Source organism: Protopterus annectens, chromosome 15.part0 (assembly GCF_019279795.1).
Source record: "Protopterus annectens isolate FY-2018-M chromosome 15.part0, PAN1.0, whole genome shotgun sequence".
Taxonomy (NCBI): domain Eukaryota; kingdom Metazoa; phylum Chordata; order Ceratodontiformes; family Protopteridae; genus Protopterus; species Protopterus annectens.
Window position 1 is genome coordinate 73246552 of NC_056749.1, and position 16598 is coordinate 73263149.

General features: G+C 41.4%; 1 protein-coding gene across 1 annotated transcript in view; it reads right to left on the bottom strand.

Moving 5' to 3' along the window:
- XPNPEP2 (X-prolyl aminopeptidase 2) overlaps positions 1-16598 on the bottom strand; it is a 983740-nt gene that overhangs the window by 427750 nt on the left and 539392 nt on the right. The window contains exon 8 of the mRNA XM_044057066.1: positions 8414-8509. Within this exon, the coding sequence (XP_043913001.1) occupies positions 8414-8509 (96 nt within the window). The remainder of the gene's footprint in view (positions 1-8413; positions 8510-16598) is intronic.

Consider the following 16598-nt stretch of genomic DNA (forward strand, 5'->3'; position numbering starts at 1 on the left):
AGATGGGTATGACAGAGGTCTCCTACCTGGACTATAGACTGGGGGTGGTAAGATCAGGCCAGAACCTCACAAAGTGGAAGCCATTCAGGCATGTTACCAAAAACAGGTGAAGGCATTCTTAGGGATGACAGGGTACTACAGAAAGTTTGTCCTCAGTTATAGTACCATAGCTGCTCCCATCACAGATCTGATAAGGAAAAACAGGCCAGATAAGGTTGTGTGGACCCAAGCATGTGAGCAGGCATTCCAGAAGCTTAAAGGAGCTTTGGGAGGAACCCCTGTGTTAGCCAGTCCAGATTATAGCAAATAATTTGTTGTGCAGGTGGATGCTTCAAACCATAGGGTGGGAGCTGTACTTAGCTAGGTCTCTTCAAAGGGAGAAGAGCACCCAGTGGTATATCTCAGCCATAGGCTCCAACCTAGGGAGAATGCTATGCAGCTGTAGAAAAGGAATGTCTAGCCATAGTGTGGGCACTGCAGAAATTTCAGCCTTATCTGTATGGAAGGAAATTCACTGTGGTTACAGACCACAATCCCTTAACATGGTTACATCAAGCCAGCCAGCAAAATGCCAAGTTACTAAGGTGGAGCCTAGGGTTGCAAGCATATGATATAACAGTGCAGCACCGCAGTGGGGTTAGCAATGCCAGTGCAGATGGGCTCTCAAGACAGGGAATGGGGTAAGGTATTCCCAGATAGGCTGAACCCTCTCAAGCAACATTTCTCAAGGGTCACTTGAAAAACTAGCTTGAGTTTTCAGGGAGGGGAGAAATGTGCCATTGCCAGCCCAGCTTTCTGAATATTGATATGATTTATAGATAACTGTATGTTATGTACTGACCTTCAAGAATGTAACCACAGCATAACCTGCTGGAGCATATAAGATTAACTTGCAAAACTTCAAGAAAATAAGTTTAAATTAAGTGCTTTATGATGTGCTATAAAAGTTAGTTTCAATGCAGCAAGCACATCCAATGTCTAGAGCTAGACGTTTTTCTGTTGTCTGAAAAAAAAAGCAATTACTAGGTTTAAAATGTAAAGTGTTTGATTGCTTTATGACTTCCTACCATCTGCACATGTGAGAGATATGTACTTCTCACACAGAAATGTTAAAATTCTATAAGTTTCTGTTTAGCCTGGGAACTGAAGTCAGGTGACAAAGAGTGATGTCACCTAAGCTTACCCAGCACTAATGTTTGATATTAATTTAAGAACTCCCTCAGAGCGAGACTATGCATTTTGTATTATGTCTTTGACCTGGAAACATCACTCATCACCATCTGCACTTGCCTTGCTAATACTAAGTAACCAGAGTACAGTAATTTCTTTTAGATATAGATAGGAATATAGTAAAGATTAGTCTATATGTTTTCTGTATTTATTTGAGACTGTCCAGCAATGTTGCTTTAAAATATTTCCCGTGATTCTGAACTCTAAAGTAACTGTGTTTGTTTTCTGAGTATTGTCTTGTTCTTTTATTGTTTATTATTATATATATATATTTAAACCTATCTTTGTGACTGATATTTGTGAGACATATTTAAGCTCTCAGAGTACTTGTGTATGTATTTGGTGATACTGTACAGGCCACTCCAAAAGCCTTGCTTGGTCAGACTTTGGATAATAGTAACATTGCTCAGTAGGATTGGACATCCTTTGCAAGGGCCTTATAGTAACTGATAAGTAGGGGTTGGTGGCAGTGATAACTACCTTATAGTCTGGGCAGATGGGGCATAGCTTGTAAACCTGTGCCAGCCTTTTCCAGGTGTGTGTGTGTGTCTGTGTGTGTGTGTGTGTGTGTGTGTGTGTGTGTGTGTGTGTGTGTGTGTGTGTGTGTGTGTGTGTGTGTGCGTGTGTGTGCGTGTTTGTATATCAATCAGATCTGAAGGTGTGTGAGTGTGGGACTCTTATTGGGGGGTTTGGAGAAAGAGGGAGAAACCAGCCCCAGACTGACTGTGATCTCTCTGTGCTCTTAAGGGTAATTGTGTGTGTACTTGTAATTCTCCCATTGTATACATCCCTCACTGTTGCCAGTGGTGAGGAGTGAGACTTCTTGATTACTGGGACAGTGGAGGAGCGTCACACTTTCTGTCAGAGGGAACAAATACTTTTGAATCTTTATAATATGTGCCTTCCTTTCTTCAATATAGAAAGATTAGCAAACTTTATGAAGAACTGGATTAGAGTTATTCAAGATTGAAAAGTAAAGGATGGAGGACTGTTCCAAAAAAAAAAAAAAAAAAAGACTCATGAAAATGGAACATTAATACAACAGACTAATTTGTTTAAATGAATAAAGTATACTTTTTGTCTATCTGTTATATAGATATAAAAACTTTACACAAGATTACATAATTTTAGACTTCATTATGTTATTGTTATCTATTTTCTGTGATAACTTAATATACGTCTTACAAAGAAATATTATTCCTTTAATTGTTCATCTTACATACAATGCAGCTTTATTCTATTAGGGCAAGACTATCTATATATCACTAATTGTTTGGTTTGCTCTGCCCTAGGTAAGTCTGTTATGTGTATGTGTATATGCGACTAATATTAGTTTTTGAATGATGACTCACATATCTCTTTACACATAATCATTATTCACCTTTGTTCTTCCTTTTCCACACTATCTTTTATGTTTTAACCTGATTTTACAAAGACTGTATTACTTATATGGTTGTCCCCTGTCAAGATTTGTTCTTGACAGTCGGGAAAACCTTATCTGTATTTCAGTTGTGCATTTAGAATAGTATTTTGTTTGTTTTAATTGGCAAACTTGGAGGTACAAAATCTAATCATTATCAGACACTGATCAAAACCATAGTGATAAAGTACTTTATACTCAGGTTTTTGCCTATCCCTAAGTTAGCAACCATAGCATATGCTCTGGGTTGCATGCTTTAGGCTGTGCACTTTAATAACATGTTTTGAAGTAAATGATTTTCTTAGCTCTACAAAATTGTGTCTGCATATTAGTTAAAGCAGGAATGTATACGCTTTAACTATTTAAATAATGTTATTAATGCCTTGCAAATGAAATGTGTCGTGCATTGTGATGACTTTTTTTAGAAAATGGGACAATTTAAAAGGGCAATGAACTAAATCTAGATTAAAGGTCTCCAATAAGTCTCAAACATGCCAAATATATACAAACCTCAGTGTGTGCGTGTGTGTATGCATCTTTCGGCTTTTCCCGGTTGCAAACCTCAGTATGACATAAAAATGATGTTATTGTACACAAATGTCATAACTTAGGTCTTTAAACTGATATTGCATCAAACTGAAGCATTACATCAAACAAATCACTTTCATATCAACAAATCACATAACCAAAGTCACTCCCATGTTTTAGATTTTTTTTCCTTTTAAGTTCTACTTTGTCATTAAAACTCAGATAGTTGCAGGCATCAAGCTTTAATTGCTATTTAAACTCTCCAATCAAGCTTGCCCTCGGCATCATACTGGTATTATCATTTCTTACCCTGTCAATAACTGTAAACAGAAAACTTTTAGTGTTTTTACAATTAAAAGCATGTTTTGATGAGGCATTACTAAAGTCTTCTATTTCGACAATATGTATACGTTCTTAAATTCTGTGCTGCAGTTCTCTTGCAGTTCTTCCAATGTAGACTGCTTTATATTCAGTGCAATTAGTTGCATAGACAACAAACTTAAATTTGCGGCAAAATATTCCTGGGATATTAAATGGTCATACCTATCAGTTTAGATTTCTTTTACTTTCATTGATAAATCTACAAAAATGGCAGTCCAGGCAATTATACATCTAACATTTCAAAGAGGATTTTATGCTAAGATTATTCAATCTGGATTGAAAGGTGTTCTTAAAGTTGTCCTCCCTTTTATTGACAAACAACGGGCTTTCACCCACTTTATAGTGTCAGGGAAAACCACTTACAATTTTCTAAAGCCCTTTAATAAAGTTTTTAATGCCAACTCCATCCACAGATGATTGCTAGACTGAAATCTTTCCAATTTCTAGATTTGTTGATCTCTTCACTGGCTGATCATGTAGGTTAATAAAGCTCACAGCTACTAGCATTAACTTCTATTTGAATATTATCAGTTAAGTCATGTGGGTTCCCCCATACACAAACCTTTTGGCCAAGTCAGCATTCTCATCTGCAAAATGTGTTACTTCAACTGTGAGTCTACTCATCCTCAAAAACTGACCCTTAACTGTACTTATTTTAAGGGTAAAATAATGCAAGCTGTCAAATCTCATAAAGGCATTACTCTGAACATGTTTTCCTATAACTTTTGGTGCATAAAAAATAGATTTATAAACAGAGACCTCTAAGAAATTATTCAAACTGATGATAAATGAAAAGTTAAGATAACTTTTCACATTATTAAGAAAATTCATAAATAATTCCAATTCTTCTGAGTTGCCATTTCATATTAAACAAGTTATCAATAAAACATTTGCAGAAAAGAATACATTTTATATATTCAGTTTTAAAGATATACTTATTCTCTCAATCAGTCCGATATAACTTTGGGCAACTGGGACCATAGGTGCCTCCATCACACCTCCATTCACTTTTTGGAAAAATCATGAATCAAATTAAAAATATATATATAAGATGAAATTACAGCTAAGAGCTAAATTAACAACCTACATAACAACTTACATAAGTCTTTGCTAAAAAGATTGGATTGAAATAACTACCTCTGAACAGCCCAAGGAATGTATCTTTTGAAATAACAGTGCATAAAGACTTAACATCCACTGTAATTATACAGGCAGAGGAAATCTGGCAAACAGAGTCAAAAGAATCCTTTATATATGAATCACTTCTAACCATCACTTTCTGCAAGAAATCATCCACAGAGACAGCCAATGCCTCTGTTTTCTTACCACTGCTGGCAACTATCAGCCTAAATGGAGGATTCTTTAAATCTTTATAGACTTTAGGTAGTCCAAAAATACAACTTAGCTTTGGGTTATCTGTGTGAAAAAACTCAGCCAAAGCACAACCAATCAAACCTTCATTCGATTACCCTTCTATAAGTAAGGCAATAAGTCAATGATATTCCAAGTAAATAACTGTACAAGGATGCATAGTTATACAGTAAGAAAATGCACTAGTAAGATTCAACAGGATAAAGTATATATTATTTATACTCAGATATACAATAATATGTTTCAGACAGCATATAGGAAAAGAGTATAATATGAAAATTATAGTAATGGCTATAAGATTGGATTATTTGGATACTTGGTTTGAAATTATGTTAAGTGCATGCAGATATTGGTTTATAATGCAATTTTATGTGTAACGAACATATGATGAATAAATGTAGGTATCCCTCCCACCCACACCCCCCCCCCCCCCGAAAAGGTAACCACCATGAAAAACTCCTCCAAAGCTAACTTTGGGTTCCTAAAAACAGAGGTGGCTAACTTCATGGCACACATGCAAATAGAGAATAGTTGCATGACCGCCAAATCATACACCAATGCACTGTAGGAGCACATACACAAATGCATGGATCTCACCATACCCAATAGAACCAAGACGCGCTCCTTCAAAAATGGAAGCCAATCTAGTGGTGCCCTGTCATAAAAAACTCTACAACAGAAGGGAGAAACTGATGCGGAATAAGGTGAAGTCCCAAGACTGGAAAAACTCTCTTATCAAACTCAACAAAAAGTTGAGATCCCTCATCAAATCCTCTAAAGCTAGCTATGAAAACAGAATTGCAGCAGATAGTAAAAACAACCACAAGGCCTTCTATAGTTATGTAAAGAATATCCATGGCAATACCCATTTTTACTCTGAGCTACTGCACAATGGCACCTCCTATACTGACCCAACAGATATTGCCAATATACTGGCTGACAGATTCAGTGCCAACTTTACCCCTCTCACCCCCCCCAAAGGAACAATCACAATACCAGTAGATTGCCAGGCACCCAGTATTACTGCTGCACAGGTTAAAACAACACTGTCCAAGGCCAAGAATGCAGCTTCTATGGGACCTGACAATATCCCTGGCTGTGTTCTACATGAACTACAAAGTGAACTGGCACCTCACCTGTGTGCCTGTTTAATCACAGCCTCATCTCAGGCTTTGTCCCTACTGAATGGCCACTGCTATAGTCATCCCTCTCCACAAAGGAGGAGTGACTACAGACCCTGGGAACTATTGCCCCAATAGCCTGACAAGTCTGATATGCAAAGCTATGGAACGCATCATCTTGGACCTAATAAACAAGGATATAGGGACTCTCCAAATACTGTATCCCACACAGTTTGGTTTTGTGAAGGGTAGATCATGCCTGCTCAAATTGGTTGACTTCTATGAGTCAGTCACCAGAGCTGTGGATGAAGACAAGGTGGTTCATACAGCCTACCTTGATCTGGCCAAGGCCTTTGATACCATTCCCCACTCAGGAATCATAGAAAAAACTCACTAAGCTAGGCATCAACCCCTATATCACTAGGTGGGTTGCAAACTGGCTCACAGATAGAACCCACAGTGTGAAAGTAGCTGACTCCAAGTCGGACTGCCGACCAGTCATGAGTGGAGTCCCACAGGGACCAGTCCTGGGTCCTCTCCTGTTTGGTATCTACTTCTCAAAAGTCCAGCCCAACAGCAAGGGACTCTGACTGACAAAGTTCACAGACAATTGCAAGTTGGGAGCCATTATTAACTCCCCAAGTGATGTTGACATCCTACAGAAAGGCCTCACTGAGACCAACGACTGGTGTCAGAACCATGGCCTTAAGCTCAATGCCAAAAAATATCTTCTTTAGGAAAAACCCAGTTCCCATGAATTACCACATCGATGGTAGTCCACTGAACACAGAAGGCATTATAAGAGATCTGGGAACACAGGTTGACAGCAACCTCTCTTTGACCACCACATTGCCACTGTGGTCAGAAAGTCCTTCTATGTGGCACATCTCATTACTAAGGGTTTTGCATCCAGGAAGAAAGAGGTTATTGTCTCCCTCTACTCTTCTCTCATTAGCCCAGCCATCGAGTACAATGCCCCATTTGGCATGTACCTCACTAGACACCAGCAACAACTGGAGAGGCTGCAAAAATACCTTACAAAGAGGATCCCAGGCCTTAAACACTTGTCCTATATGGACAGACTCAAAAAACTCCAACTATTCTCTGTCTCATATCGCCTATTTAGAGGCAATCTCTGCTTGACTTACAAAGCCACATCTGACCCAGCTCTGTTAGAAATGCTACATCTAAAGAAATCCCAATCGCTCTGTACCACATGCTCCAGAGACCTCAACCTTATTACCACAATCAACAGAACATGCTGGAGGGACAGGTTCATAACCCAGAAATTGCCCATGCTATGGAACAGACTTCCCATACATGTCAAACAGAGCACCTCACTGGCCCTCTTCAAGAGAAATCTTGATGAGTGGATGGGAAATAGAAAATTCACCCTGGGGATCACTCCAGTGGCTCTACTCGACAGAGGCACTGGGAACTAAGGTCAGGTGGCACGATGCCAGGTAATCCTATGGGCTAGGCTTGTAAAGGCTCCAGGGCCATTAGCCTAGTACACACCTATGAACCTATATAAGTTTTTTTTGTTATACAAAACACAAAAAGAAGTTAAGAAGGTTTAAGAGGGAAACATGTTTCATTAAATAACTGTTATATAAGTACTTTTGACTGCTTATAAATGATTGTTAATAGCTCTGGATGTCAAAACAAATGGTATATGACTCTACTTACAGAATTTGAGCAGTCCAAAGCTATTGGGAAACTGTGATAATCTCATCAATAGTCTCCCTGACTGCATACCTAGTAGCTACCTATGAACCAATATGTTTAAGTGGAAATGGAATGGAATGATGGAATATGTGTGCATGTATGTGTGCAGTGTGTGTGTGTGTGTGTGTGTGTGTGTGTGTGTGTGTGTGTGTGTGTGTGTGTGTGTGTGTGTGTGTGTGTGTGTGTGTGTGTGTGTGTGTGTGTGTGTGTGTGTGTGTGTGTGTGTGTGTGTGTGCATGTGTGTGTCCTTGTGTGCATGTGCGTGTCCGTGTGTGTGTGTGCACGTGTGTGTGTGGGTGTGTGTGTACGGGTGTGTGCATGTGTGTGCATGTGTGCGTGCATGTGTGTGTGCATGTGTGCGTGCATGCGTGTGTGCGTGCGTGTGAACGTGTGTGTGTGTGTGTGTGTGTGTGTGTGTGTGTGTGTGTGTGTGTGTGTGTGTGTGTGTGTGTCTCTAATGATTTGTTTTGCCTTGTTCAAGCTTCAGAGACTTTGAAACTCAGCAAACAATAGGAGAAACAAAAGGCTTTTACTTGTCCTCGCTCATGTTTACCAGTAAATGGGCAACTCTCATACAGTGTACACTTATGATAAAGCAGACATAAACAAATTAATAAATATTTTTTTTTCTTACAAGCTGTCTCATCTAGTGCTGAAAGCAATACTGCCGTAGCACCCTTCTTTTCCATTTCTTCACGAATGAAAGCCACCTTCTTCTGCCATGACATTCCTAGAATCAAAGCATGAAATTAAAAATAACGATAAGTGATTTCCACAGATATTTGATACAATAAATTTTAATTAACTTTAGATGAAGTTCATTTTAACAGTACATAAAATAATAAGATAGATTTTCTAAAGGTGCCGTGTCATTTTAAGTACAGACATAAATACAAAATGTACAAATACCAATACTGCATAGTGATAAAGCACTTCATATTTAAACCACCACAACAATATCGACTGCTTCTGCATTAAGCATAGGACATAGCTGGTATAATGGTTAAGGTCTTCACCTCCCTTGCACATGGTACAAGGTTTGATCCTGACCTCTGGATAATGCCTAAATGGAGTCTGCATGTTCTCCTGGGGTCCCTGTGGGGGTTCCTCCCACCTCCTATAAACATGCTGAAGGTTTCCACCTTAAACACATCCAAGAATGTAGCTGTAGGCTGCAGCACAGACTCTAGATGGTTCCCTATAGGGGAAGAGTTGTACAGACCAATTGTTTTGGACATTAACTGTGGTGTGCAATATTCTAAAGTTAAGAGAACAAAAATCACTTATTGCACACTGTGTCAGGTCTAGGCACTCTGTGGTGTAAAAAACTGGTACTATGTGATCCAGTTGTGTTGATGAATGTCACCAAATGGGCATGGGCTTTTGCCAGTGATAATTGGGTTGAGGAAACACCAGATAAACAAACTACTGAATTAATTAATTGGGTTTTGTTTTTAAAGCTTGCCGTGGTTGTCTTTGTTTGTCTGAAGAAGTTAGAGCACTGTTTCTGACGAAAGTGCTCACATTAAAAGTTTTAAAAGCAGTTTTTCGATTCGCTCATTCATCTGCAAAGCCATTTCTTCATTTATAATTGGGATGAGGACTTGGCCTACTCTGACTTATGCCAGAGATCCATGCTAATGGTGGGAGATGTGTATTTGCTCTTACTGGCCAATGTGTACCTGCCATAAAGCCCAGCAGCTCTGGGTCAATAAGCTACTGGCTGGAAGGCTGTTTTCAAGTTGCCCAGCTTGGGTTACCTGGGATAAATCTGGTGAGAGAAAGCTGGACTTAAAACCAATCAACTTACCAAACATGAACTAAGAAAAGTTACATATAATGTAGGTTCACTGACAGGATGCAGCGTGGAAGTGAATGTAGGTTCACTGACAGGATGCAGCGTGGACGTGGATGTAGGTTCACTGACAGAATGCAGCGTGGAAGTGGATGTAGGTTCACTGACAGGATGCAGCGTGGAAGTGGATGTAGGTTCACTGACAGGATGCAGCGTGGAAGTGGATGTAGGTTCACTGACAGGATGCAGCGTGGAAGTGGATGTAAATTCACTGACAGGATGCAGCGTGGAAGTGGATGGCATGATGATAAGGAGGAGGGTGGACATCCTGTGTATCTAGAAGACAAGTTGTAAGGGCAGTGCAGCAAAGCCACACAGCTTAGCATCCTGAGTCTACTACTCAGTAGGAGGACAGGTTAAAAATGGTATGGGAAATGTGGTGAGAGAGACTTTAGAAGACAGTGAGCATTGGCATCAGAATTAGTGATAAACACATGGCAATGAGACTCAAGTGTAAGGACAGGGCACTATTCATAATCTCAGCCTATACCCCACAGTACACATGGCAATGAGACTCAAGTGTAAGGACAGGGCACTATTCATAATCTCAGCCTATACCCCACAGTATTTTGTGATAGTGAAGAAAAGAATGCATTCAGACAGCCGTTGCAGGACCTTCTAGATCAAGCAGGACAACATGAATTGGTGCTGATAATGGGTGACCTTAAATGCACATATTGGGACAGACATTATATGAGGACTGCCTTGATTCATATTGGAGGGGCATCAGGAATAAAGAAGAGGAGGCCATTCTAGATTTCTGTCTGGCTAGTGGCTTGATTGTGGCAAACAAATGGTCCAGTAAAAGAGGTACTACTATGAACCACTGCCCTACCCCTCAGATGTAATAAGCCGAGTGCTACATTTTAAGCATTCTGCCTATTACAGTTAAATATACATACCTCCCCCAGCAAAAAAGGACATTTTTTCTACTAGCACACCCAACAGGGAGCCAAAAAGAGGACTGATGATGATGATGATAGCTGATAGCATTAACTAACTAGTGCAAACTCAGAAAAAACACGAGTAGGAAGCAGATTTTCTTTTTAGAACTTTTCAGGTCTCTCTCTGCCAAATTAAAACAGTTTAGAAATACTGGAATGTGGTAAATCCTAATTAACAAAACAGCTGAATGCAGACCCAGTAATATGCTGTCCCTGTTAGTGACTAGAGTAATTAGTGTAAGGTGAAAGGGGCAGCTGTCCCGCATGAAAAGTATTAGGGGGCATAACTGTCTGACCCCAATCACTTACCAAAATTTAGAAATAAATGCCAGTGATGCATTTGAGGTCAAACCTGAGCATTGTAGCACTTCATGAATGGTATAAACTATAGGAGCTGCTTGCTACGAATGTAACATCAGTTTGCTACAGTTTAAAAGAAAAAATATCTTTTTTGTGGTCAAAACTGAGTGCTGTAGTACTCCATGCTAGGTATAAACTGTTCCAACTTCAGCTTGCTATAGTTTAAAAAAAGAAAAGAGAGTTATTTTTTTATCTTCAAGTTTAGAGAAGGCCTTTTCTTGAGGGAGAGAACAGCACTACATCAGGGGATGGCAACAGCTGCAAAAATAGCTAATTAGACATCTGCTATTAGTGCTAACAGCATTGATAGTGTGACGTCATTTTCAAACACAGCACCCTAGTTTTACTAATGCCATCCAACAACCAAATACAGTGATTTCTCTACTGCTTCTTAACAGTCACATTGAACAGCTTCCCCGAATACTCCAAACGGTAACCAGAAGTAAAACTGCAGAAAATATCTGCTTTCATTGTGATAAAAATCTCCAGACCTGGCTATATAACAATGCTTAAACTTCTCAGGTCATGGGCAGGGTCTGCTGAAGGAGAGGGTGAAAATAGAAGAAAAAAGAAGTTATGTCTTACCATAATGTTCCATCTGTGTTGTTCATCTTCATTCATTCATTACTGATGGGTGTTGGTTCCGTCCTCGGAACCGAGTTGGCCTTATACCAAGCTCACTCCAGCCAAAAACTCTCAAGCTAAGCTTTACCCATAGTGCCCTTTTCCCAGTTACCTCAAATTGAGTTTGACCATGACAAGAAAAGCAGAGGCTATATCTGAGCAAGTTCCCTAGAGTGATATTTGGACCCAGACAATCCCCCAGGAGCCTCTATGAGGAGGAAGGAGGGTGGGACATAATGAATGAATGAAGAACAACACAGATGGAATGTTATGGTAAGACAGAACTTCTTTATCTGATGTTGTTAATCTTCATTCATTCCTTACTGATGGGACAGATTCCCTAGCTACCTTATACATCTTGGGTGGCCCTTATGGAAGAATATTCCTGAGCAGCATCGAACCAAAGGACGCTCTTCCCCTGGAGACCAGATCCAATTTGTAATGAGAGATAAAGGCATGGGGAGTAGCCCACATTGCAGCTGCATAAATATCATCCATTGCTGCCCTTGAATAAAGCTATTGAAGCTGCCACAGATCTGGTGGAATGTGCTTTGATTTTGCGTGGTATAGGGGTTTTGAACGTTGATACACCAGTAATATACAGTCTCTTAGCCATTTGGATAGAGTTAGTTTAGAAATAGCTTTCCCCAGCCTGAAAAGGTTTACAAACAATTGGTCTGATTTGTGGATTTCCTTTGTTCTGTCAAGATAAAATCTCAATTGCCAATGTACATCTAACAGGTAAAGGCAATATTCTCCTTTGTTTGAGAAATTGGGAAGAAAACTGGTAGGTCAATAGACTGGTTTACTGTGAAATCTGAAACAGCTCTGGGTAGAAAGGAGGGATTTGTCCAAAGTGATACTCTGTCCTTATGAAGAATTATGTAAGGGCATTTAATACATAGGGTCTGAAGCTCAGAAATATGTCTAGCTGAGTTAATGGCCACTAGGAATAAGGACTTCCAGGATAAGAACTTGATATCGCAGGTAGTAGCAGGTTCAAAAAGGGGTTGCGTTAAAGCTTGAAGAACTAATGTGAGACTCCATGGTTCGGTGGGTTCCTTAATGGCAGTCTAATATGAGATATCCCTTTTAGGATAGTTGTTGCTGCAGCTCCTGCTTTGAAAAAATATTGACAAATAACCCAAAACTGTATTAACTGGAGCTGAATAAGGATCAAGTTTTCTTTGTTCGGACCATATTAAGAATATTTTCCACTTACTACGGTAAATTTTCCTGGTGGATTGTTTATGCAAAGCCAGAATAATGTCACGGACTGGGGAAGAAAGATTGTTCTGCCTGGCAATAACTGGAAGTGGAGAAACCAAGTCATCAGCCTGAGACTGGCTATGTTCAGGTGAATCAACCCTTGGGGGTGAGAGATCAGATCTGGAGTTGGATTCAGGATCCATGGCTTGTCTAGCAGGTGAGGCCAAAGAAAGGGGAACCATACTTGATGGGGCCAATAGGGTGCAATAAGGACCACTCTGCTTTCCAGCTGGAGGGCTTTCTTTAGAAATTTTGGGATTAGGGGAATGGGGGTAAGCATATAGAAGTCCTGTGGGCCAATTGTGAATCAAAGTATCCCTAGGGGATTCCCCCTATGGGGGGGTTCAGGGCAAAATAGTTGCTGCATTTGTGGTTTGTTGGGGAGGCAAATAGATCGCAGCAAGGCTGGCCCCAGTGGATGAAGATCTTTGCCATTATGGTTTGGTTGAGGGACCACTCGTGAGGCAGAAGGATACATCTGCTCAGTTTGTCCAAAATCACACTGGAATCCCCAGGAATGTGCATTACGATCAGAAAGTGGTTGAAATCTATCACCCATTGCCACACACTCATTGCCTCTCAACACAATGGGTAGGACTTGGTTGCTCCTTGTTTGGTGATATACCAGACAACTGCTATGTTGCCTGATTAAATAGTAATTGTTCCAGATGGTAGGATAAAGTGAAATGCATGCAACGCTAGAAGCACTACCACCCAGTTCTAGTACATTGATATGTAGATTGGCATCTGTAGGTGACCATGTGCCTTGGACCATCATTCCCTGAAAATGCCCCCCATCCTATCAGGGAAACATCCGTGGTCACAGTGGCCTTGGGCTGTGGAGGGGAAAAAGGCCGACTCCAAAGATTTGCATCTGGCTTCATCCACCACAAAAGGTTTTTTTGCACCATTCTGTTATCCATATTTAATAAGATAATGAATGATGATTCGGGTAATACTGAGACAAAAGAAGCCACTGAAGGAGTCTCATGTGTAATCTCACAAGTGAGACAATGGTGATTGCCGTAGCCATTGAACCTAGAAGAACCTCTTGAGCTGAGGCCATGTCCTGATAAAGTATCACTCAGAACTGAGCCCTTAGTCTTTGCAATCTGTGATCCAAAAGTGACACTTGGCAAAATTGGGTATTGAAAAACCACTCCTATGAAATCTAAACTCTGAGTAGGAGTCAGGTTGCTTTTCACCCAATTTATAGAGATTCCCAAGATGTTTGTCAATGTCAGGCTGTAGTTCAGGGCTTTTTCCAGGAGATGCTTGGTGGGGGTGGTGAGGAGCCAATCATCTAAGTATGGAAAAACTCGGAATCCTTGTAGTCTCAAGTGAGCTGTAACCACTGCCATGCATTTTGTGAACACTCTGGGGGCTGTAGAGAGTATGAAGAGCAGAACCCAGAATTGGTAATGATTTGCTCCTAGCCAGATGCAAAGGAACTTTCTGTAGTGCTTGTCAATTTTTATGTGGTAATACACATCCTTAAGGTCCATAGAGCACATCAAATTTCCCTTTTCCAAGAATGGAAAAATGGACTGAACTGTGACTATCCAGAATTTTGTTTGGGAGATAAACTTGATCAGAACACTGAGAGCCAAAATTGGCCTCTACTCCCCTGTCTTTTTTGGCACCAAAAAGAATCTTGAGTAGAATACGGATCCTATTTGGTCTGGTGGGACTGTTTGGATGACTCTTTTTTGACACAGCTTTTTTATCTCTATGGCTGCCAATTCCCTTTGACTGGGTGGAATGTCTGGAATATGTTTTTGTGGATTTGGAGAATAGTTCAATGGGATTTTGTAGCCTCTGGTGATTATCCTCTGCACCCAAGAATCTGTGGTTATGCAATGCCCCGCCGTTTGGTGCAGGGAAAAATGTCCCCCAACTGCTTCCAGAGGAAAGCAATCAGGCCGCTCTTCAGAAGCGCTGTTAGGGTTTCCTGGAGAAAGAATCTCTGGACCCCTGATTGTGCGGGCCCCCTCTGCCTCTTGTAGGGGCATCTTCCACTAGAGTTACCCCCTCTGCCTCTGGGGTAGAACTCGCTACGTGTGTCACGAAAAGGACCCTGAGACTTTTTGTGCCCCATTTTTACACTCCACTGGTTCCTTGAATAAGGATGATGGGGGGGGGGGGGTGGAGAAATGTATGCTTATGGCAGGCAGGGTTTTTCCATCCTTCTCATACCTGGGCTAATGTGTCCTTCATGTTAGGGCCAAATAGGGAAGATGCTTCCACAGGAGCATTAAGGAAGGACGACTTAAAGGGATCTGCGAAATCTCACAGGCGCATACAGGCATGGCTTCCCATAACTACGCCTGAACCTGCAGCTCTAGCCACCCCTTTTGTTGCATGGGGTATTAACCACATGGATGACTTAGATACAGATTCCAGAGTAGCTAGCTGCGAGGCAACTTTGTTGTGTACCTTGTCAGACACTTGTCCTGCTAAGGTTCCAGATAGTTCAGAAACTAGATCTATTTGGAGCCTACTAAAATGTGCCAGATAGTTCAAGGACCTAATGACAAAGGTCGATGAACACTCACTTCCCTTGTTGATCCACCATCCAGGACTCCCTGTTAGGTGGGTGGACTGTCTGGCTCTCCTCTGCGAGCTCCTTTATCGTGGCAGCCACCACCATCATAGCATCTACTGGAAGGCCCTTAGACCAGTGTGGGTTCTCTTCTGGGAGTGATAAAATTTTATCTGGTCTCTTTGGGATTGGTTCAACAGTGTCAGGATTCTTCCAAGCCCTCTGCACCACTAGCTGTACCAGCTCGTCTGCAGGTGGAGGCACCCAAGAAGAAAAGGGTCAAGCACGAAAAGCCTGCAGAAAGACAGATTAATTTGGAGGAAGGGATGGAGGGCTTCCAATCACTCCTCTGTTTTAAAATTTCAAGGATGTCTTCAAAGGAGACTTCTTCAGGGGATGACCATGGGGACCCTTTCCCTTCATCGTAGTCCATATCCTCAGTGATGGAGTCCTCGGGGGAGTCAACTTGCTTCCTCTTGCATGATTTCTTCCTAGGTCCTTCTTCAGGGTTTGTTTTTGTAGAGGGATCAGAAGAAGGGGCACCCTGCAATAGCCTCCAGAGGCTCTTGTGCTCAATTTTCCATAATGGTGGCTTGTGTCAGTTGCGGCTGAGAGGGAAGAGTCAATGGGAAGTCCAACATCGATGGTTTGCCAGCAGTGGCAAGTGCCCTCTCCATCACTTGGAATGCAGGCCCAACTGAAGAGGGATGGCAGCCCAGAACCGAGAATGACAACCTTGGAACCGGGGTCACACCTCACTCCAGCAAACCAGTCCCCAGGGATGGAGTCTCAAGAGTAATCGGTACCACGAGAATCCCTGGAACTGAGGACGGTGCTGTAGAAAAAATTGGAGCCACTCCTGGAACCAGAGAAGTCGCAGTCCAACCGTGATCTTGAGAAAGCTTTGGTTCTGACTGAACCGAAGACCAAAGGGTCAACTCCAAAACCACGTTGAGGTCTGCCAGTGGAACAATAGTCATAGGTACTGGAACAGATGTTGGTGTCAGGATCTTTGATGCCTGCTCCGAGGTCGAAGGAGAGTAAGCGCGAGTCCTTGGAGAAGTACCCCCAACTCTTAATGTGAGGGTGGTTTGGATGGTGTAGTAATCCCTCTAGCCATAAGCAGCTGATCAACAGGATGCACCCCATCAAGTTCCAAAAGGCTTTGGGTTGATCTAGTGGATATCCCGAGTGGGAGTTGGGCCACTCTAACTGCTGCCCCAGA